We start from the raw sequence: 23,775 nt of genomic DNA, 5'->3' as shown, positions 1-23,775 counted from the left end.
AGGTCTGACTCTGTTCTACTCATCTAGTTGTCCTCCCCAGTGCAGGAGGTCTGACTCTGTTCTACTCATCTAGTTGTCCTCCCCAGTGCAGGAGGCCTGACTCTGTTCTACTCATCTAGTTGTCCTCCCCAGTGCAGGAGGCCTGACTCTGTTCTACTCATCTAGTTGTCCTCCCAGTGCAGGAGGTCTGACTCTGTTCTACTCATCTAGTTGTCCTCCCAGTGCAGGAGGTCTGACTCTGTTCTACTCATCTAGTTGTCCTCCCAGTGCAGGAGGTCTGACTCTGTTCTACTCATCTAGTTGTCCTCCCAGTGCAGGAGGTCTGACTCTGTTCTACTCATCTAGTTGTCCTCCCAGTGCAGGAGGCCTGACTCTGTTCTACTCATCTAGTTGTCCTCCCAGTGCAGGAGGTCTGACTCTGTTCTACTCATCTAGTTGTCCTCCCAGTGCAGGAGGCCTGACTCTGTTCTACTCATCTAGTTGTCCTCCCAGTGCAGGAGGCCTGACTCTGTTCTACTCATCTAGTTGTCCTCCCAGTGCAGGAGGTCTGACTCTGTTCTACTCATCTAGTTGTCCTCCCCAGTGCAGGAGGCCTGACTCTGTTCTACTCATCTAGTTGTCCTCCCAGTGCAGGAGGCCTGACTCTGTTCTACTCATCTAGTTGTCCTCCCAGTGCAGGAGGCCTGACTCTGTTCTACTCATCTAGTTGTCCTCCCAGTGCAGGAGGCCTGACTCTGTTCTACTCATCTAGTTCTCCCCAGTGCAGGAGGTCTGACTCTGTTCTACTCATCTAGTTGTCCTCCCAGTGCAGGAGGCCTGACTCTGTTCTACTCATCTAGTTGTCCTCCCCAGTGCAGGAGGCCTGACTCTGTTCTACTCATCTAGTTGTCCTCCCAGTGCAGGAGGCCTGACTCTGTTCTACTCATCTAGTTGTCCTCCCAGTGCAGGAGGCCTGACTCTGTTCTACTAATCTAGTTGATGTGACTGTGTTCCAGGTCCCTCCCTCTCTCCTGAAGTACCCTCCCAGTGCAGGAGGCCTGAACCTGTTTGGTCCACAGCAAGTAGCTGTCCTCAACCAGCTGTCTCAACTCAACCAGCTGTCTCAACTCAACCAGCTTAACCAGTTGCAGGTTAGCACACACACACACACACACACACACACACACACACACACACCTCTTAACCCTGATGTCCGCTAACTCCGATCTGACGTGTAATTCCTGACGGGCCGTTTGTCTCCACAGCGTCTCCTCCTCCAGCAGTCTCAGCAGCAGAGACCGATGTCTGTTGGACAGCAGCAGAGTCACAGACCGATGCCTGTGGGACGCCAGCAGGACCAGCAGGTACATACTGGCTCTGTCTGTCTGTCTCTCTCTGTCTCTGTCTGTCTGTCTCGGTCTCTCTCTCTGTCTCTCTCTCTGTCTCTCTGTCTGTCTCGGTGTTGTCTGTCTCTGTCTGTCTCTCTGCTTCTTTGTGTCTGTCTGTCTCTCGGTGTTGTCTGCCTGTCTCTCTGTCTCTGCCTGTCTCGGTGTTGTCTGCCTGTCTCGGTGTTGTCTGCCTGTCTCGGTGTTGTCTGCCTGTCTCGGTGTTGTCTGTCTGTCTCGGTGTTGTCTGTCTGTCTGTCTCTCGGTGTTGTCTGTCTGTCTGTCTGTCTCTCGGTGTTGTCTGTCTGTCTGTCTGTCTCTCGGTGTTGTCTGTCTGTCTCTCTGTCTCGGTGTTGTCTGTCTGTCTCTCGGTGTTGTCTGTCTGTCTCTCGGTGTTGTCTGTCTGTCTCTCGGTGTTGTCTGTCTGTCTCTCTGTCTCGGTGTTGTCTGTCTGTCTCTCGGTGTTGTCTGTCTGTCTGTCTGTCTCTCGGTGTTGTCTGTCTGTCTCTCTGTCTCGGTGTTGTCTGTCTCTCGGTGTTGTCTGTCTGTCTCTCTGTCTCGGTGTTGTCTGTCTGTCTCTCTGTCTCGGTGTTGTCTGTCTGTCTCTCTGCCTGTCTCTGTGTTGTCTGTCTGTCTCTGTTATACACAGCCTTGGTTCTAGTCCATAGTACAGACTAACTGTCTGTCTGTCTCTCTGTCTGTCTCTGGGTGTCTCTGTTGTTATACACAGCCTTGGTTCTAGTCCATAGTACAGACTAACTGTCTGTCTGTCTCTCTGTCTGTCTCTGGGTGTCTCTGTTGTTATACACAGCCTTGGTTCTAGTCCATAGTACAGACTAACTGTCTGTCTGTCTCTCTGTCTGTCTCTGGGTGTCTCTGTTGTTATACACAGCCTTGGTTCTAGTCCATAGTACAGACTAACTGTCTGTCTGTCTCTCTGTCTCTGGGTGTCTCTGTTGTTATACACAGCCTTGGTTCTAGTCCATAGTACAGACTAACTGTCTGTCTCTGGGTGTCTCTGTTGTTATACACAGCCTTGGTTCTAGTCCATAGTACAGACTAACTGTCTGTCTCTGTGTTGTCTGTCTCTCTCGGTGTCTCTGTCGTTATACACAGCCTTGGTTCTAGTCCATAGTACAGACTAACTGTCTGTCTGTCTCTCTGTCTGTGTCTCGGTGTTGTCTGTCTGTCTCTGGGTGTCTCTGTCGTTATACACAGCCTTGGTTCTAGTCCATAGTACAGACTAACTGTCTGTCTGTCTGTCTCTCTGTCTGTGTCTCGGTGTTGTCTGTCTGTCTCTGGGTGTCTCTGTCGTTATACACAGCCTTGGTTCTAGTCCATAGTACAGACTAACTGTCTGTCTGTCTCTCTGTCTGTCTGTCTGTCTCTGGGTGTCTCTGTTGTTATACACAGCCTTGGTTCTAGTCCATAGTACAGACTAACTGTCTGTCTGTCTCTCTGTCTGTGTCTCGGTGTTGTCTGTCTGTCTGTCTCTCTGTCTCTGGGTGTCTCTGTTGTTATACACAGCCTTGGTTCTAGTCCATAGTACAGACTAACTGTCTGTCTCTGGGTGTCTCTGTTGTTATACACAGCCTTGGTTCTAGTCCATAGTACAGACTAACTGTCTGTCTCTGGGTGTTGTCTGTCTGTCTCTCGGTGTCTCTGGGTGTCTCTGTCGTTATACACAGCCTTGGTTCTAGTCCATAGTACAGACTAACTGTCTGTCTCTGGGTGTCTCTGTTGTTATACACAGCCTTGGTTCTAGTCCATAGTACAGACTAACTGTCTGTCTCTGGGTGTCTCTGTCGTTATACACAGCCTTGGTTCTAGTCCATAGTACAGACTAACTGTCTGTCTGTCTCTCTGTCTGTGTCTCGGTGTTGTCTGTCTGTCTCTCTGTCTGTCTCTCGGTGTCTCTGTTATACACAGCCTTGGTTCTAGTCCATAGTACAGACTAACTGTCTGTCTCTCTGTCTGTCTCTCTGTCTGTCTGTCTCTGGGTGTCTCTGTTGTTATACACAGCCTTGGTTCTAGTCCATAGTACAGACTAACTGTCTGTCTGTCTCTCTGTCTGTCTCTGGGTGTCTCTGTTGTTATACACAGCCTTGGTTCTAGTCCATAGTACAGACTAACTGTCTGTCTCTGGGTGTCTCTGTTATACACAGCCTTGGTTCTAGTCCATAGTACATACTAACTGTCTTGTCTGTCTCTCTGTCTGTCTCTGGGTGTCTCTGTTGTTATACACAGCCTTGGTTCTAGTCCATAGTACAGACTAACTGTCTGTCTGTCTCTCTGTCTGTGTCTCGGTGTTGTCTGTCTGTCTCTGTTATACACAGCCTTGGTTCTAGTCCATAGTACAGACTGTCTGTCTGTCTCTGTGTGTCTCTGTTGTTATACACAGCCTTGGTTCTAGTCCATAGTACAGACTAACTGTCTGTCTGTCTCTGGGTGTCTCTGTTGTTATACACAGCCTTGGTTCTAGTCCATAGTACAGACTAACTGTCTGTCTGTCTCTGGGTGTCTCTGTTGTTATACACAGCCTTGGTTCTAGTCCATAGTACAGACTGTCTGTCTGTCTCTGTGTGTCTCTGTTGTTATACACAGCCTTGGTTCTAGTCCATAGTACAGACTAACTGTCTGTCTCTGGGTGTCTGTTGTTATACACAGCCTTGGTTCTAGTCCATAGTACAGACTAACTGTCTGTCTGTCTCTCGGTGTCTCTGTTGTTATACACAGCCTTGGTTCTAGTCCATAGTACAGACTAACTGTCTGTCTGTCTCTCGGTGTCTCTGTTGTTATACACAGCCTTGGTTCTAGTCCATAGTACAGACTAACTGTCTGTCTGTCTGTCTCTGGGTGTCTCTGTTGTTATACACAGCCTTGGTTCTAGTCCATAGTACAGACTAACTGTCTGTCTCTGGGTGTCTCTGTCGTTATACACAGCCTTGGTTCTAGTCCATAGTACAGACTAACTGTCTGTCTCTGGGTGTCTCTGTCGTTATACACAGCCTTGGTTCTAGTCCATAGTACAGACTAACTGTCTGTCTCTGGGTGTCTCTGTCGTTATACACAGCCTTGGTTCTAGTCCATAGTACAGACTAACTGTCTGTCTGTCTCTCTGTCTGTGTCTCGGTGTTGTCTGTCTGTCTCTCTGTCTGTCTCTCGGTGTCTCTGTTATACACAGCCTTGGTTCTAGTCCATAGTACAGACTAACTGTCTGTCTCTCTGTCTGTCTCTCTGTCTGTCTGTCTCTGGGTGTCTCTGTTGTTATACACAGCCTTGGTTCTAGTCCATAGTACAGACTAACTGTCTGTCTCTGGGTGTCTCTGTTATACACAGCCTTGGTTCTAGTCCATAGTACATACTAACTGTCTTGTCTGTCTCTCTGTCTGTCTCTGGGTGTCTCTGTTGTTATACACAGCCTTGGTTCTAGTCCATAGTACAGACTAACTGTCTGTCTGTCTCTGGGTGTCTCTGTTGTTATACACAGCCTTGGTTCTAGTCCATAGTACAGACTGTCTGTCTGTCTCTGTGTGTCTCTGTTGTTATACACAGCCTTGGTTCTAGTCCATAGTACAGACTAACTGTCTGTCTGTCTCTGGGTGTCTCTGTTGTTATACACAGCCTTGGTTCTAGTCCATAGTACAGACTGTCTGTCTGTCTCTGTGTGTCTCTGTTGTTATACACAGCCTTGGTTCTAGTCCATAGTACAGACTAACTGTCTGTCTCTGGGTGTCTCTGTTATACACAGCCTTGGTTCTAGTCCATAGTACAGACTAACTGTCTGTCTGTCTCTCTGTCTGTCTGTCTGTCTCTGTCTGTCTCTCTGTCTGTCTGTCTCTGGGTGTCTCTGTTGTTATACACAGCCTTGGTTCTAGTCCATAGTACAGACTGTCTGTCTGTCTCTGGGTGTCTCTGTTGTTATACACAGCCTTGGTTCTAGTCCATAGTACAGACTAACTGTCTGTCTCTGGGTGTCTCTGTTGTTATACACAGCCTTGGTTCTAGTCCATAGTACAGACTAACTGTCTGTCTGTCTCTCGGTGTCTCTGTTGTTATACACAGCCTTGGTTCTAGTCCATAGTACAGACTAACTGTCTGTCTGTCTCTCTGTCTGTGTCTCGGTGTTGTCTGTCTGTCTCTCTGTCTGTCTCTCGGTGTCTCTGTTATACACAGCCTTGGTTCTAGTCCATAGTACAGACTAACTGTCTGTCTCTCTGTCTGTCTCTCTGTCTGTCTGTCTCTGGGTGTCTCTGTTGTTATACACAGCCTTGGTTCTAGTCCATAGTACAGACTAACTGTCTGTCTCTGGGTGTCTCTGTTATACACAGCCTTGGTTCTAGTCCATAGTACATACTAACTGTCTTGTCTGTCTCTCTGTCTGTCTCTGGGTGTCTCTGTTGTTATACACAGCCTTGGTTCTAGTCCATAGTTCAGACTAACTGTCTGTCTGTCTCTGGGTGTCTCTGTTGTTATACACAGCCTTGGTTCTAGTCCATAGTACAGACTGTCTGTCTGTCTCTGGGTGTCTCTGTTGTTATACACAGCCTTGGTTCTAGTCCATAGTACAGACTAACTGTCTGTCTCTGGGTGTCTCTGTTGTTATACACAGCCTTGGTTCTAGTCCATAGTACAGACTAACTGTCTGTCTGTCTCTCGGTGTCTCTGTTGTTATACACAGCCTTGGTTCTAGTCCATAGTACAGACTAACTGTCTGTCTGTCTGTCTGTCTCTGGGTGTCTCTGTTGTTATACACAGCCTTGGTTCTAGTCCATAGTACAGACTAACTGTCTGTCTCTGGGTGTCTCTGTTGTTATACACAGCCTTGGTTCTAGTCCATAGTACAGACTAACTGTCTGTCTCTGGGTGTCTCTGTTGTTATACACAGCCTTGGTTCTAGTCCATAGCACAGACTAACTGTCTGTCTGTCTCTCTGTCTGTGTCTCGGTGTTGTCTGTCTGTCTCTGGGTGTCTCTGTCGTTATACACAGCCTTGGTTCTAGTCCATAGTACAGACTAACTGTCTGTCTGTCTGTCTCTCTGTCTGTGTCTCGGTGTTGTCTGTCTGTCTCTGGGTGTCTCTGTCGTTATACACAGCCTTGGTTCTAGTCCATAGTACAGACTAACTGTCTGTCTGTCTGTCTCTGGGTGTCTCTGTTGTTATACACAGCCTTGGTTCTAGTCCATAGTACAGACTAACTGTCTGTCTGTCTCTCTGTCTGTCTGTCTGTCTCTGGGTGTCTCTGTTGTTATACACAGCCTTGGTTCTAGTCCATAGTACAGACTAACTGTCTGTCTGTCTCTCTGTCTGTGTCTCGGTGTTGTCTGTCTGTCTGTCTCTCTGTCTCTGGGTGTCTCTGTTGTTATACACAGCCTTGGTTCTAGTCCATAGTACAGACTAACTGTCTGTCTCTGGGTGTCTCTGTTGTTATACACAGCCTTGGTTCTAGTCCATAGTACAGACTAACTGTCTGTCTCTGTCTGTCTGTCTGTCTCTCGTGTCTCTGGGTGTCTCTGTCGTTATACACAGCCTTGGTTCTAGTCCATAGTACAGACTAACTGTCTGTCTCTGGGTGTCTCTGTTGTTATACACAGCCTTGGTTCTAGTCCATAGTACAGACTAACTGTCTGTCTCTGGGTGTCTCTGTTTATACACAGCCTTGGTTCTAGTCCATAGTACAGACTAACTGTCTGTCTGTCTCTCTGTCTGTGTCTCGGTGTTGTCTGTCTGTCTCTCTGTCTGTCTCTCGGTGTCTCTGTTATACACAGCCTTGGTTCTAGTCCATAGTACAGACTAACTGTCTGTCTCTCTGTCTGTCTCTCTGTCTGTCTGTCTCTGGGTGTCTCTGTTGTTATACACAGCCTTGGTTCTAGTCCATAGTACAGACTAACTGTCTGTCTGTCTCTGGGTGTCTCTGTTGTTATACACAGCCTTGGTTCTAGTCCATAGTACAGACTAACTGTCTGTCTCTGGGTGTCTCTGTTATACACAGCCTTGGTTCTAGTCCATAGTACATACTAACTGTCTTGTCTGTCTCTCTGTCTGTCTCTGGGTGTCTCTGTTGTTATACACAGCCTTGGTTCTAGTCCATAGTACAGACTAACTGTCTGTCTGTCTCTCTGTCTGTGTCTCGGTGTTGTCTGTCTGTCTCTGTTATACACAGCCTTGGTTCTAGTCCATAGTACAGACTAACTGTCTGTCTGTCTCTGGGTGTCTCTGTTGTTATACACAGCCTTGGTTCTAGTCCATAGTACAGACTGTCTGTCTGTCTCTGTGTGTCTCTGTTGTTATACACAGCCTTGGTTCTAGTCCATAGTACAGACTAACTGTCTGTCTCTGGGTGTCTCTGTTGTTATACACAGCCTTGGTTCTAGTCCATAGTACAGACTAACTGTCTGTCTGTCTCTGGGTGTCTCTGTTGTTATACACAGCCTTGGTTCTAGTCCATAGTACAGACTGTCTGTCTGTCTCTGTGTGTCTCTGTTGTTATACACAGCCTTGGTTCTAGTCCATAGTACAGACTAACTGTCTGTCTCTGGGTGTCTCTGTTGTTATACACAGCCTTGGTTCTAGTCCATAGTACAGACTAACTGTCTGTCTGTCTCTCGGTGTCTCTGTTGTTATACACAGCCTTGGTTCTAGTCCATAGTACAGACTAACTGTCTGTCTGTCTCTCGGTGTCTCTGTTGTTATACACAGCCTTGGTTCTAGTCCATAGTACAGACTAACTGTCTGTCTGTCTGTCTCTGGGTGTCTCTGTTGTTATACACAGCCTTGGTTCTAGTCCATAGTACAGACTAACTGTCTGTCTCTGGGTGTCTCTGTTGTTATACACAGCCTTGGTTCTAGTCCATAGTACAGACTAACTGTCTGTCTCTGGGTGTCTCTGTTGTTATACACAGCCTTGGTTCTAGTCCATAGTACAGACTAACTGTCTGTCTCTGGGTGTCTCTGTTGTTATACACAGCCTTGGTTCTAGTCCATAGTACAGACTAACTGTCTGTCTGTCTCTCTGTCTGTGTCTCGGTGTTGTCTGTCTGTCTCTCTGTCTGTCTCTCGGTGTCTCTGTTATACACAGCCTTGGTTCTAGTCCATAGTACAGACTAACTGTCTGTCTCTCTGTCTGTCTCTCTGTCTGTCTGTCTCTGGGTGTCTCTGTTGTTATACACAGCCTTGGTTCTAGTCCATAGTACAGACTAACTGTCTGTCTCTGGGTGTCTCTGTTATACACAGCCTTGGTTCTAGTCCATAGTACATACTAACTGTCTTGTCTGTCTCTCTGTCTGTCTCTGGGTGTCTCTGTTGTTATACACAGCCTTGGTTCTAGTCCATAGTACAGACTAACTGTCTGTCTGTCTCTGGGTGTCTCTGTTGTTATACACAGCCTTGGTTCTAGTCCATAGTACAGACTGTCTGTCTGTCTCTGTGTGTCTCTGTTGTTATACACAGCCTTGGTTCTAGTCCATAGTACAGACTAACTGTCTGTCTCTGGGTGTCTCTGTTGTTATACACAGCCTTGGTTCTAGTCCATAGTACAGACTAACTGTCTGTCTGTCTCTCGGTGTCTCTGTTGTTATACACAGCCTTGGTTCTAGTCCATAGTACAGACTAACTGTCTGTCTGTCTGTCTGTCTCTGGGTGTCTCTGTTGTTATACACAGCCTTGGTTCTAGTCCATAGTACAGACTAACTGTCTGTCTCTGGGTGTCTCTGTTGTTATACACAGCCTTGGTTCTAGTCCATAGTACAGACTAACTGTCTGTCTCTGGGTGTCTCTGTTGTTATACACAGCCTTGGTTCTAGTCCATAGTACAGACTAACTGTCTGTCTGTCTCTCTGTCTGGTTCTAGTCCATAGTGTTGTCTGTCTGTCTCTGGGTGTCTCTGTCGTTATACACAGCCTTGGTTCTAGTCCATAGTACAGACTAACTGTCTGTCTGTCTGTCTCTCTGTCTGTGTCTCGGTGTTGTCTGTCTGTCTCTGGGTGTCTCTGTCGTTATACACAGCCTTGGTTCTAGTCCATAGTACAGACTAACTGTCTGTCTGTCTGTCTCTGGGTGTCTCTGTTGTTATACACAGCCTTGGTTCTAGTCCATAGTACAGACTAACTGTCTGTCTGTCTCTCTGTCTGTCTCTGTCTGTCTGTCTGGGTGTCTCTGTTGTTATACACAGCCTTGGTTCTAGTCCATAGTACAGACTAACTGTCTGTCTGTCTCTCTGTCTGTTATACCAGTTGCTCCTACAGTGTCTCGGTGTTGTCTGTCTGTCTGTCTCTCTGTCTCTGGGTGTCTCTGTTGTTATACACAGCCTTGGTTCTAGTCCATAGTACAGACTAACTGTCTGTCTCTGGGTGTCTCTGTTGTTATACACAGCCTTGGTTCTAGTCCATAGTACAGACTAACTGTCTGTCTCTGGGTGTCTGTCTGTCTCTCGGTGTCTCTCTGTCTCTGTTGTTATACACAGCCTTGGTTCTAGTCCATAGTACAGACTAACTGTCTGTCTCTGGGTGTCTCTGTTGTTATACACAGCCTTGGTTCTAGTCCATAGTACAGACTAACTGTCTGTCTCTGGGTGTCTCTGTTGTTATACACAGCCTTGGTTCTAGTCCATAGTACAGACTAACTGTCTGTCTGTCTCTCTGTCTGTGTCTCTGTTGTCTGTCTGTCTCTCTGTCTGTCTCTGTTGTTATACACAGCCTTGGTTCTAGTCCATAGTACAGACTAACTGTCTGTCTCTCTGTCTGTCTCTCTGTCTGTCTGTCTCTGGGTGTCTCTGTTGTTATACACAGCCTTGGTTCTAGTCCATAGTACAGACTAACTGTCTGTCTGTCTCTGGGTGTCTCTGTTGTTATACACAGCCTTGGTTCTAGTCCATAGTACAGACTAACTGTCTGTCTCTGGGTGTCTCTGTTATACACAGCCTTGGTTCTAGTCCATAGTACAGACTAACTGTCTGTCTGTCTCTCTGTCTGTCTCTGGGTGTCTCTGTTGTTATACACAGCCTTGGTTCTAGTCCATAGTACAGACTAACTGTCTGTCTGTCTCTGTTCTGTCACAGTTGTCTAGTCCATAGTACAGTTGTCTGTCTGTCTCTGTTATACACAGCCTTGGTTCTAGTCCATAGTACAGACTAACTGTCTGTCTGTCTCTGGGTGTCTCTGTTGTTATACACAGCCTTGGTTCTAGTCCATAGTACAGACTGTCTGTCTGTCTCTGTGTGTCTCTGTTGTTATACACAGCCTTGGTTCTAGTCCATAGTACAGACTAACTGTCTGTCTCTGGGTGTCTCTGTTGTTATACACAGCCTTGGTTCTAGTCCATAGTACAGACTAACTGTCTGTCTGTCTCTGGGTGTCTCTGTTGTTATACACAGCCTTGGTTCTAGTCCATAGTACAGACTGTCTGTCTGTCTCTGTGTGTCTCTGTTGTTATACACAGCCTTGGTTCTAGTCCATAGTACAGACTAACTGTCTGTCTCTCTGGGTGTCTCTGTTGTTATACACAGCCTTGGTTCTAGTCCATAGTACAGACTAACTGTCTGTCTGTCTCTCTGGTGTCTCTGTTGTTATACACAGCCTTGGTTCTAGTCCATAGTACAGACTAACTGTCTGTCTGTCTCTCTGTGTCTCTGTTGTTATACACAGCCTTGGTTCTAGTCCATAGTACAGACTAACTGTCTGTCTGTCTGTCTCTGGGTGTCTCTGTTGTTATACACAGCCTTGGTTCTAGTCCATAGTACAGACTAACTGTCTGTCTCTGGGTGTCTCTGTTGTTATACACAGCCTTGGTTCTAGTCCATAGTACAGACTAACTGTCTGTCTCTGGGTGTCTCTGTCGTTATACACAGCCTTGGTTCTAGTCCATAGTACAGACTAACTGTCTGTCTCTGGGTGTCTCTGTCGTTATACACAGCCTTGGTTCTAGTCCATAGTACAGACTAACTGTCTGTCTGTCTCTCTGTCTGTGTCTCGGTGTTGTCTGTCTGTCTCTCTGTCTGTCTCTCGGTGTCTCTGTTATACACAGCCTTGGTTCTAGTCCATAGTACAGACTAACTGTCTGTCTCTCTGTCTGTCTCTCTGTCTGTCTGTCTCTGGGTGTCTCTGTTGTTATACACAGCCTTGGTTCTAGTCCATAGTACAGACTAACTGTCTGTCTCTGGGTGTCTCTGTTATACACAGCCTTGGTTCTAGTCCATAGTACATACTAACTGTCTTGTCTGTCTCTCTGTCTGTCTCTGGGTGTCTCTGTTGTTATACACAGCCTTGGTTCTAGTCCATAGTACAGACTAACTGTCTGTCTGTCTCTGGGTGTCTCTGTTGTTATACACAGCCTTGGTTCTAGTCCATAGTACAGACTGTCTGTCTGTCTGTGTGTCTCTGTTGTTATACACAGCCTTGGTTCTAGTCCATAGTACAGACTAACTGTCTGTCTGTCTAACTGTCTGGTCTCTGTGTCTCTGTTGTTATACACAGCCTTGGTTCTAGTCCATAGTACAGACTGTCTGTCTGTCTCTGTGTGTCTCTGTTGTTATACACAGCCTTGGTTCTAGTCCATAGTACAGACTAACTGTCTGTCTCTGGGTGTCTCTGTTATACACAGCCTTGGTTCTAGTCCATAGTACAGACTAACTGTCTGTCTGTCTCTCTGTCTGTCTGTCTGTCTCTGTCTGTCTCTCTGTCTGTCTGTCTCTGGGTGTCTCTGTTGTTATACACAGCCTTGGTTCTAGTCCATAGTACAGACTGTCTGTCTGTCTCTGGGTGTCTCTGTTGTTATACACAGCCTTGGTTCTAGTCCATAGTACAGACTAACTGTCTGTCTCTGGGTGTCTCTGTTGTTATACACAGCCTTGGTTCTAGTCCATAGTACAGACTAACTGTCTGTCTGTCTCTCGGTGTCTCTGTTATACACAGCCTTGGTTCTAGTCCATAGTACAGACTAACTGTCTGTCTGTCTCTCTGTCTGTGTCTCGGTGTTGTCTGTCTGTCTCTCTGTCTGTCTCTCGGTGTCTCTGTTATACACAGCCTTGGTTCTAGTCCATAGTACAGACTAACTGTCTGTCTCTCTGTCTGTCTCTCTGTCTGTCTGTCTCTGGGTGTCTCTGTTGTTATACACAGCCTTGGTTCTAGTCCATAGTACAGACTAACTGTCTGTCTCTGGGTGTCTCTGTTATACACAGCCTTGGTTCTAGTCCATAGTACATACTAACTGTCTTGTCTGTCTCTCTGTCTGTCTCTGGGTGTCTCTGTTGTTATACACAGCCTTGGTTCTAGTCCATAGTACAGACTAACTGTCTGTCTGTCTCTGGGTGTCTCTGTTGTTATACACAGCCTTGGTTCTAGTCCATAGTACAGACTGTCTGTCTGTCTCTGGGTGTCTCTGTTGTTATACACAGCCTTGGTTCTAGTCCATAGTACAGACTAACTGTCTGTCTCTGGGTGTCTCTGTTATACACAGCCTTGGTTCTAGTCCATAGTACAGACTAACTGTCTGTCTGTCTCTCTGTCTGTCTGTCTGTCTCTGTCTGTCTCTCTGTCTGTCTGTCTCTGGGTGTCTCTGTTGTTATACACAGCCTTGGTTCTAGTCCATAGTACAGACTGTCTGTCTGTCTCTGGGTGTCTCTGTTGTTATACACAGCCTTGGTTCTAGTCCATAGTACAGACTAACTGTCTGTCTCTGGGTGTCTCTGTTGTTATACACAGCCTTGGTTCTAGTCCATAGTACAGACTAACTGTCTGTCTGTCTCTCGGTGTCTCTGTTGTTATACACAGCCTTGGTTCTAGTCCATAGTACAGACTAACTGTCTGTCTGTCTCTCTGTCTGTGTCTCGGTGTTGTCTGTCTGTCTCTCTGTCTGTCTCTCGGTGTCTCTGTTATACACAGCCTTGGTTCTAGTCCATAGTACAGACTAACTGTCTGTCTCTCTGTCTGTCTCTCTGTCTGTCTGTCTCTGGGTGTCTCTGTTGTTATACACAGCCTTGGTTCTAGTCCATAGTACAGACTAACTGTCTGTCTCTGGGTGTCTCTGTTATACACAGCCTTGGTTCTAGTCCATAGTACATACTAACTGTCTTGTCTGTCTCTCTGTCTGTCTCTGGGTGTCTCTGTTGTTATACACAGCCTTGGTTCTAGTCCATAGTTCAGACTAACTGTCTGTCTGTCTCTGGGTGTCTCTGTTGTTATACACAGCCTTGGTTCTAGTCCATAGTACAGACTGTCTGTCTGTCTCTGGGTGTCTCTGTTATACACAGCCTTGGTTCTAGTCCATAGTACAGACTAACTGTCTGTCTCTGGGTGTCTCTGTTGTTATACACAGCCTTGGTTCTAGTCCATAGTACAGACTAACTGTCTGTCTGTCTCTCGGTGTCTCTGTTGTTATACACAGCCTTGGTTCTAGTCCATAGTACAGACTAACTGTCTGTCTGTCTGTCTGTCTCTGGGTGTCTCTGTTGTTATACACAGCCTTGGTTCTAGTCCATAGTACAGACTAACTGTCTGTCTCTGGGTGTCTCTGTTGTTATACACAGCCTTGGTTCTAGTCCATAGTACAGACTAACTGTCTGTCTCTGGGTGTCTCTGTTGTTATACACAGCCTTGGTTCTAGTCCATAGCACAGACTAACTGTCTGTCTGTCTCTCTGTCTGTGTCTCGGTGTTGTCTGTCTGTCTCTGGGTGTCTCTGTCGTTATACACAGCCTTGGTTCTAGTCCATAGTACAGACTAACTGTCTGTCTGTCTGTCTCTCTGTCTGTGTCTCGGTGTTGTCTGTCTGTCTCTGGGTGTCTCTGTCGTTATACACAGCCTTGGTTCTAGTCCATAGTACAGACTAACTGTCTGTCTGTCTGTCTCTGGGTGTCTCTGTTGTTATACACAGCCTTGGTTCTAGTCCATAGTACAGACTAACTGTCTGTCTGTCTCTCTGTCTGTCTGTCTGTCTCTGGGTGTCTCTGTTGTTATACACAGCCTTGGTTCTAGTCCATAGTACAGACTAACTGTCTGTCTGTCTCTCTGTCTGTGTCTCGGTGTTGTCTGTCTGTCTGTCTCTCTGTCTCTGGGTGTCTCTGTTGTTATACACAGCCTTGGTTCTAGTCCATAGTACAGACTAACTGTCTGTCTCTGGGTGTCTCTGTTGTTATACACAGCCTTGGTTCTAGTCCATAGTACAGACTAACTGTCTGTCTCTGGGTGTTGTCTGTCTGTCTCTCGGTGTCTCTGGGTGTCTCTGTGTCTCTGTGTATACACAGCCTTGGTTCTAGTCCATAGTACAGACTAACTGTCTGTCTCTGGGTGTCTCTGTTGTTATACACAGCCTTGGTTCTAGTCCATAGTACAGACTAACTGTCTGTCTCTGGGTGTCTCTGTCGTTATACACAGCCTTGGTTCTAGTCCATAGTACAGACTAACTGTCTGTCTGTCTCTCTGTCTGTGTCTCGGTGTTGTCTGTCTGTCTCTCTGTCTGTCTCTCGGTGTCTCTGTTATACACAGCCTTGGTTCTAGTCCATAGTACAGACTAACTGTCTGTCTCTCTGTCTGTCTCTCTGTCTGTCTGTCTCTGGGTGTCTCTGTTGTTATACACAGCCTTGGTTCTAGTCCATAGTACAGACTAACTGTCTGTCTGTCTCTGGGTGTCTCTGTTGTTATACACAGCCTTGGTTCTAGTCCATAGTACAGACTAACTGTCTGTCTCTGGGTGTCTCTGTTATACACAGCCTTGGTTCTAGTCCATAGTACATACTAACTGTCTTGTCTGTCTCTCTGTCTGTCTCTGGGTGTCTCTGTTGTTATACACAGCCTTGGTTCTAGTCCATAGTACAGACTAACTGTCTGTCTGTCTCTCTGTCTGTGTCTCGGTGTTGTCTGTCTGTCTCTGTTATACACAGCCTTGGTTCTAGTCCATAGTACAGACTAACTGTCTGTCTGTCTCTGGGTGTCTCTGTTGTTATACACAGCCTTGGTTCTAGTCCATAGTACAGACTGTCTGTCTGTCTCTGGGTGTCTCTGTTATACACAGCCTTGGTTCTAGTCCATAGTACAGACTAACTGTCTGTCTCTGGTGTCTCTGTTGTTATACACAGCCTTGGTTCTAGTCCATAGTACAGACTAACTGTCTGTCTGTCTCTCGGTGTCTCTGTTGTTATACACAGCCTTGGTTCTAGTCCATAGTACAGACTAACTGTCTGTCTGTCTCTGGGTGTCTCTGTTGTTATACACAGCCTTGGTTCTAGTCCATAGTACAGACTAACTGTCTGTCTCTGGGTGTCTCTGTTGTTATACACAGCCTTGGTTCTAGTCCATAGTACAGACTAACTGTCTGTCTCTGGGTGTCTCTGTTGTTATACACAGCCTTGGTTCTAGTCCATAGCACAGACTAACTGTCTGTCTGTCTCTCTGTCTGTGTCTCGGTGTTGTCTGTCTGTCTCTGGGTGTCTCTGTTGTTATACACAGCCTTGGTTCTAGTCCATAGTACAGACTAACTGTCTGTCTGTCTGTCTCTCTGTCTGTGTCTCGGTGTTGTCTGTCTGTCTCTGGGTGTCTCTGTCGTTATACACAGCCTTGGTTCTAGTCCATAGTACAGACTAACTGTCTGTCTGTCTGTCTCTGGGTGTCTCTGTTGTTATACACAGCCTTGGTTCTAGTCCATAGTACAGACTAACTGTCTGTCTGTCTCTCTGTCTGTCTGTCTGTCTCTGGGTGTCTCTGTTGTTATACACAGCCTTGGTTCTAGTCCATAGTACAGACTAACTGTCTGTCTGTCTCTCTGTCTGTGTCTCGGTGTTGTCTGTCTGTCTGTCTCTCTGTCTCTGGGTGTCTCTGTTGTTATACACAGCCTTGGTTCTAGTCCATAGTACAGACTAACTGTCTGTCTCTGGGTGTCTCTGTTGTTATACACAGCCTTGGTTCTAGTCCATAGTACAGACTAACTGTCTGTCTCTGGGTGTTGTCTGTCTGTCTCTCGGTGTCTCTGGGTGTCTCTGTCGTTATACACAGCCTTGGTTCTAGTCCATAGTACAGACTAACTGTCTGTCTCTGGGTGTCTCTGTTGTTATACACAGCCTTGGTTCTAGTCCATAGTACAGACTAACTGTCTGTCTCTGGGTGTCTCTGTCGTTATACACAGCCTTGGTTCTAGTCCATAGTACAGACTAACTGTCTGTCTCTCTGTCTGTGTCTCTGTTGTCTGTCTGTCTCTCTGTCTGTCTCTCGGTGTCTCTGTTATACACAGCCTTGGTTCTAGTCCATAGTACAGACTAACTGTCTGTCTCTCTGTCTGTCTCTCTGTCTGTCTGTCTCTGGGTGTCTCTGTTGTTATACACAGCCTTGGTTCTAGTCCATAGTACAGACTAACTGTCTGTCTGTCTCTGGGTGTCTCTGTTGTTATACACAGCCTTGGTTCTAGTCCATAGTACAGACTAACTGTCTGTCTCTGGGTGTCTCTGTTATACACAGTTATACACAGCCTTGGTTCTAGTCCATAGTACAGACTAACTGTCTTGTCTGTCTCTCTGTCTGTCTCTGTGTCTCTGTTGTTATACACAGCCTTGGTTCTAGTCCATAGTACAGACTAACTGTCTGTCTGTCTCTCTGTCTGTGTCTCTGTTGTCTGTCTCTGTCTCTGTTATACACAGCCTTGGTTCTAGTCCATAGTACAGACTAACTGTCTGTCTGTCTCTGGGTGTCTCTGTTGTTATACACAGCCTTGGTTCTAGTCCATAGTACAGACTGTCTGTCTGTCTCTGTGTGTCTCTGTTGTTATACACAGCCTTGGTTCTAGTCCATAGTACAGACTAACTGTCTGTCTCTGGGTGTCTCTGTTGTTATACACAGCCTTGGTTCTAGGTACAGACTAACTGTGTCTCTGTTGTTATACACAGCCTTGTTCTAGTCCATAGTACAGACTAACTGTCTGTCTGTCTCTGTGTCTCTGTTGTTATACACAGCCTTGGTTCTAGTCCATAGTACAGACTGTCTGTCTGTCTGTCTGTGTGTCTCTGTTGTTATACACAGCCTTGGTTCTAGTCCATAGTACAGACTAACTGTCTGTCTCTGGGTGTCTCTGTTGTTATACACAGCCTTGGTTCTAGTCCATAGTACAGACTAACTGTCTGTCTGTCTCTCTGGTGTCTCTGTTGTTATACACAGCCTTGGTTCTAGTCCATAGTACAGACTAACTGTCTGTCTGTCTCTCAGTGGTGTCTCTGTTGTTATACACAGCCTTGGTTCTAGTCCATAGTACAGACTAACTGTCTGTCTGTCTGTCTCTGTCTGTCTCTGTGTCTCTGTTGTTATACACAGCCTTGGTTCTAGTCCATAGTACCAGTAGACTAACTGTCTGTCTCTGGGTGTCTCTGTTGTTATACACAGCCTTGGTTCTAGTCCATAGTACAGACTAACTGTCTGTCTCTGGGTGTCTCTGTTGTTATACACAGCCTTGGTTCTAGTCCATAGTACAGACTGTCTGTCTGTCTCTGTGTGTCTCTGTTGTTATACACAGCCTTGGTTCTAGTCCATAGTACAGACTAACTGTCTGTCTCTGGGTGTCTCTGTTATACACAGCCTTGGTTCTAGTCCATAGTACAGACTAACTGTCTGTCTGTCTCTCTGTCTGTCTGTCTGTCTGTCTCTGTCTGTCTCTCTGTCTGTCTGTCTCTGGGTGTCTCTGTTGTTATACACAGCCTTGGTTCTAGTCCATAGTACAGACTGTCTGTCTGTCTCTGGGTGTCTCTGTTGTTATACACAGCCTTGGTTCTAGTCCATAGTACAGACTAACTGTCTGTCTCTGGGTGTCTCTGTTGTTATACACAGCCTTGGTTCTAGTCCATAGTACAGACTAACTGTCTGTCTGTCTCTCGGTGTCTCTGTTGTTATACACAGCCTTGGTTCTAGTCCATAGTACAGACTAACTGTCTGTCTGTCTCTCTGTCTGTGTCTCGGTGTTGTCTGTCTGTCTCTCTGTCTGTCTCTCGGTGTCTCTGTTATACACAGCCTTGGTTCTAGTCCATAGTACAGACTAACTGTCTGTCTCTCTGTCTGTCTCTCTGTCTGTCTGTCTCTGGGTGTCTCTGTTGTTATACACAGCCTTGGTTCTAGTCCATAGTACAGACTAACTGTCTGTCTCTGGGTGTCTCTGTTATACACAGCCTTGGTTCTAGTCCATAGTACATACTAACTGTCTTGTCTGTCTCTCTGTCTGTCTCTGGGTGTCTCTGTTGTTATACACAGCCTTGGTTCTAGTCCATAGTACAGACTAACTGTCTGTCTGTCTCTGGGTGTCTCTGTTGTTATACACAGCCTTGGTTCTAGTCCATAGTACAGACTGTCTGTCTGTCTCTGGGTGTCTCTGTTGTTATACACAGCCTTGGTTCTAGTCCATAGTACAGACTAACTGTCTGTCTCTGGGTGTCTCTGTTGTTATACACAGCCTTGGTTCTAGTCCATAGTACAGACTAACTGTCTGTCTGTCTCTCGGTGTCTCTGTTGTTATACACAGCCTTGGTTCTAGTCCATAGTACAGACTAACTGTCTGTCTGTCTGTCTGTCTCTGGGTGTCTCTGTTGTTATACACAGCCTTGGTTCTAGTCCATAGTACAGACTAACTGTCTGTCTCTGGGTGTCTCTGTTGTTATACACAGCCTTGGTTCTAGTCCATAGTACAGACTAACTGTCTGTCTCTCTGTCTGTGTCTCGGTGTTGTCTGTCTGTCTCTCGGTGTCTCTGTTGTTATACACAGCCTTGGTTCTAGTCCATAGTACAGACTAACTGTCTGTCTCTGGGTGTCTCTGTTGTTATACACAGCCTTGGTTCTAGTCCATAGTACAGACTAACTGTCTGTCTCTGGGTGTCTCTGTTGTTATACACAGCCTTGGTTCTAGTCCATAGTACAGACTAACTGTCTGTCTCTGGGTGTCTCTGTTGTTATACACAGCCTTGGTTCTAGTCCATAGTACAGACTAACTGTCTGTCTGTCTCTCTGTCTGTCTGTCTCTGGGTGTCTCTGTTGTTATACACAGCCTTGGTTCTAGTCCATAGTACAGACTAACTGTCTGTCTGTCTCTCGGTGTCTCTGTTGTTATACACAGCCTTGGTTCTAGTCCATAGTACAGACTAACTGTCTGTCTCTGGGTGTCTCTGTTGTTATACACAGCCTTGGTTCTAGTCCATAGTACAGACTAACTGTCTGTCTCTCTGTCTCTGGGTGTCTCTGTTGTTATACACAGCCTTGGTTCTAGTCCATAGTACAGACTAACTGTCTGTCTCTGGGTGTCTCTGTTATACACAGCCTTGGTTCTAGTCCATAGTACAGACTAACTGTCTGTCTGTCTCTGTCTGTCTGTCTCTGGGTGTCTCTGTTGTTATACACAGCCTTGGTTCTAGTCCATAGTACAGACTAACTGGGTGTCTCTGTTATACACAGCCTTGGTTCTAGTCCATAGTACAGACTAACTGTCTGTCTGTCTCTCTGTCTGTCTGTCTGTCTCTGTGTGTCTCTGTTGTTATACACAGCCTTGGTTCTAGTCCATAGTACAGACTAACTGTCTGTCTGTCTCTGGGTGTCTCTGTTGTTATACACAGCCTTGGTTCTAGTCCATAGTACAGACTGTCTGTCTGTCTCTGTGTGTCTCTGTTGTTATACACAGCCTTGGTTCTAGTCCATAGTACAGACTAACTGTCTGTCTGTCTCTCTGTCTGTCTGTCTGTCTCTGGGTGTCTCTGTTGTTATACACAGCCTTGGTTCTAGTCCATAGTACAGACTAACTGTCTGTCTCTGGGTGTCTCTGTTGTTATACACAGCCTTGGTTCTAGTCCATAGTACAGACTAACTGTCTGTCTGTATGTCTGTCTGTCTCTCTGGGTGTCTCTGTTGTTATACACAGCCTTGGTTCTAGTCCATAGTACAGACTAACTGTCTGTACCTCCATCTAACCCCTCCCTTCTCTGTGTGCAGGGCCGTCCTATTGGTTCGTCCCAGTCGATGATGCAGCCTCCGCAACACCTCGACCACTCCCTCTTGAAGCAGAACACCGCCCACCAGCCCCTCAAGTCCTACATGGACAACTACATGCCCCAGAATGCATCTGAGCTGCAGAAGGAGCCCAACCACATGGGCTCCTTTACCAACTTCCCTTTAGGTAGGCCTTCATGATGCCTGAAGGAAATATCAATCTGATAATTTAGTAGGGACCTCACACCCAGGGGGGCCTGCTGTGATAGACTAGTGTCCTGTCCAGGGGGTGTCCTGGCCCTCACACCCAGGGGGCCTGCTGTGATAGACTAGTGTCCTGCCCAGGGGGTGTCCTGGCCCTCACACCCAGGGGGCCTGCTGTGATAGACTAGTGTCCTGTCCAGGGGGTGTCCTGGCCCTCACACCCAGGGGGCCTGGTGTGATAGACTAGTGTCCTGTCCAGGGGGTGTCCTGGCCCTCACACCCAGGGGGCCTGCTGTGATAGACTAGTGTCCTGTCCAGGGGGTGTCATGGCCCTCACACCCAGGGGGCCTGCTGTGATAGACTAGTGTCCTGTCCAGGGGGTGTCCTGGTACATCAAGCTGTCTTGCTACTATCCTGGTGTCTACATAGTTCTGTAGTTCTAGACAGTGTTTTATCCTGGTGTCTACGTAGTTCTAGACAGTGTTTTATCCTGGTGTCTACGTAGTTCTAGACAGTGTTTTATCCTGGTGTCTACGTAGTTCTAGACAGTGTTTTATCCTGGTGTCTACGTAGTTCTAGACAGTGTTTTATCCTGGTGTCTACGTAGTTCTAGACAGTGTTTTATCCTGGTGTCTACGTAGTTCTGTAGTTCTAGACAGTGTTTTATCCTGGTGTCTACGTAGTTCTGTAGTTCTAGACAGTGTTTTATCCTGGTGTCTACGTAGTTCTAGACAGTGTTTTATCCTGGTGTCTACGTAGTTCTAGACAGTGTTTTATCCTGGTGTCTACGTAGTTCTAGACAGTGTTTTATCCTGGTGTCTACGTAGTTCTAGACAGTGTTTTATCCTGGTGTCTACGTAGTTCTAGACAGTGTTTTATCCTGGTGTCTACGTAGTTCTAGACAGTGTTTTATCCTGGTGTCTACGTAGTTCTAGACAGTGTTTTATCCTGGTGTCTACGTAGTTCTAGACAGTGTTTTATCCTGGTGTCTACGTAGTTCTAGACAGTGTTTTATCCTGGTGTCTACGTAGTTCTAGACAGTGTTTTATCCTGGTGTCTACGTAGTTCTAGACAGTGTTTTATCCTGGTGTCTACGTAGTTCTAGACAGTGTTTTATCCTGGTGTCTACGTAGTTCTGTAGTTCTAGACAGTGTTTTATCCTGGTGTCTACGTAGTTCTATAGTTCTAGACAGTGTTTTATCCTGGTGTCTACGTAGTTCTAGACAGTGTTTTATCCTGGTGTCTAGTTCTGTAGTTCTAGACAGTGTTTTATCCTGGTGTCTACGTAGTTTCTAGACAGTGTTTTATCCTGGTGTCTACGTAGTTCTAGACAGTGTTTTATCCTGGTGTCTACGTGTTCTACGACAGTGTTTTATCCTGGTGTCTGTAGTTCTAGACAGTGTTTTATCCTGGTGTCTACGTAGTTCTAGACAGTGTTTTATCCTGGTGTCTACGTAGTTCTGTAGTTCTAGACAGTGTTTTATCCTGGTGTCTACGTAGTTCTGTAGTTCTAGACAGTGTTTTATCCTGGTGTCTACGTAGTTCTGTAGTTCTAGACAGTGTTTTATCCTGGTGTCTACGTAGTTCTAGACAGTGTTTTATCCTGGTGTGTCTACAGTGTTTTATCCTGGAGTTCTGTAGTTCTAGACAGTGTTTTATCCTGGTGTCTACGTAGTTCTGTGTCTACGTAGTTCTAGACAGTGTTTTATCCTGGTGTCTACGTAGTTCTAGACAGTGTTTTATCCTGGTGTCTACGTAGTTCTGTAGTTCTAGACAGTGTTTTATCCTGGTGTCTACGTAGTTCTGTAGTTCTAGACAGTGTTTTATCCTGGTGTCTACGTAGTTCTGTAGTTCTAGACAGTGTTTTATCCTGGTGTCTACGTAGTTCTAGACAGTGTTTTATCCTGGTGTCTACGTAGTTCTAGACAGTGTTTTATCCTGGTGTCTACGTAGTTCTGTAGTTCTAGACAGTGTTTTATCCTGGTGTCTACGTAGTTCTAGACAGTGTTTTATCCTGGTGTCTACGTAGTTCTGTAGTTCTAGACAGTGTTTTATCCTGGTGTCTACGTAGTTCTAGACAGTGTTTTATCCTGGTGTCTACGTAGTTCTAGACAGTGTTTTATCCTGGTGTCTACGTAGTTCTAGACAGTGTTTTATCCTGGTGTCTACGTAGTTCTAGACAGTGTTTTATCCTGGTGTCTACGTAGTTCTAGACAGTGTTTTATCCTGGTGTCTACGTAGTTCTGTAGTTCTAGACAGTGTTTTATCCTGGTGTCTACGTAGTTCTAGACAGTGTTTTATCCTGGTGTCTACGTAGTTCTAGACAGTGTTTTATCCTGGTGTCTACAGTTCTAGACAGTTTTTATCCTGGTGTCTAGTTCTAGACAGTGTTTTATCCTGGTGTCTACGTAGTTCTAGACAGTGTTTTATCCTGGTGTCTAGTTCGTAGTTCTAGACAGTGTTTTATCCTGGTGTCTAGTGTTTGTAGTCTGGACAGTGTTTTATCCTGGTGTCTTATTTAGTTCTAGACAGTGTTTTATCCTGGTGTCTACGTAGTTCTAGACAGTGTTTTATCCTGGTGTCTACGTAGTTCTAGACAGTGTTTTATCCTGGTGTCTACTGTAGTTCTAGACAGTGTTTTTATCCTGGTGTCTACGACTAGACAGTGTTTTATCCTGGTGTCTACGTAGTTCTGGTAGTTCTAGACAGTGTTTTATCCTGGTGTCTACGTTTAGTTCTAGACAGTGTTTTATCCTGGTGTCTACAGTAGTTCTGTAGTTCTAGACAGTGTTTTATCCTGGTGTCTACGTACTGTAGTTCTAGACAGTGTTTTATCCTGTGACTCTAGTTCTGTAGTTCTAGACAGTGTTTTATCCTGGTGTCTACGTAGTTCTAGACCTGGTGTCTAATAGTGTTTAGACAGTGTTTTATCCTGGTGTCTACGTAGTTCTAGACAGTGTTTTATCCTGATCTGACTGTTCTAGTTCTAGACAGTGTTTTATCCTGGTGTCTACGTAGTTCTGTAGTTCTAGACAGTGTTTTATCCTGGTGTCTACGTAGTTCTGTAGTTCTAGACAGTGTTTTATCCTGGTGTCTAGACGTGTTTAGTTCTGACGTGATTCTAGACAGTGTTTTATCCTGGTGTCTACGGTAGTTCTAGACAGTGTTTTATCCTGGTGTCTGACTAGACAGTGTTTTATCCTGGTGTCTACGTAGTTCTAGACAGTGTTTTATCCTGGTGTCTACGTAGTTCTAGACAGTGTTTTATCCTGGTG

General features: G+C 46.0%; 1 protein-coding gene across 1 annotated transcript in view; it reads left to right on the top strand.

Annotated features, from left to right (window-relative positions):
• The window catches only part of LOC135569170 (trinucleotide repeat-containing gene 6A protein-like), a 114,913-nt gene that overhangs the window by 42,516 nt on the left and 48,622 nt on the right, over positions 1–23,775 (top strand). The window contains 3 exon segments of the mRNA XM_065015963.1: positions 996–1,130; positions 1,245–1,343; positions 20,300–20,483. Coding sequence (XP_064872035.1) covers positions 996–1,130; positions 1,245–1,343; positions 20,300–20,483 — 418 coding nt within the window.

Source organism: Oncorhynchus nerka, unplaced genomic scaffold (genome assembly GCF_034236695.1).
Source record: "Oncorhynchus nerka isolate Pitt River unplaced genomic scaffold, Oner_Uvic_2.0 unplaced_scaffold_1194, whole genome shotgun sequence".
NCBI lineage: Eukaryota > Metazoa > Chordata > Actinopteri > Salmoniformes > Salmonidae > Oncorhynchus > Oncorhynchus nerka.
The sequence above is the reverse complement of the archived record's forward strand: the minus strand, read 5'-3'. Positions and strand labels throughout refer to the sequence as shown.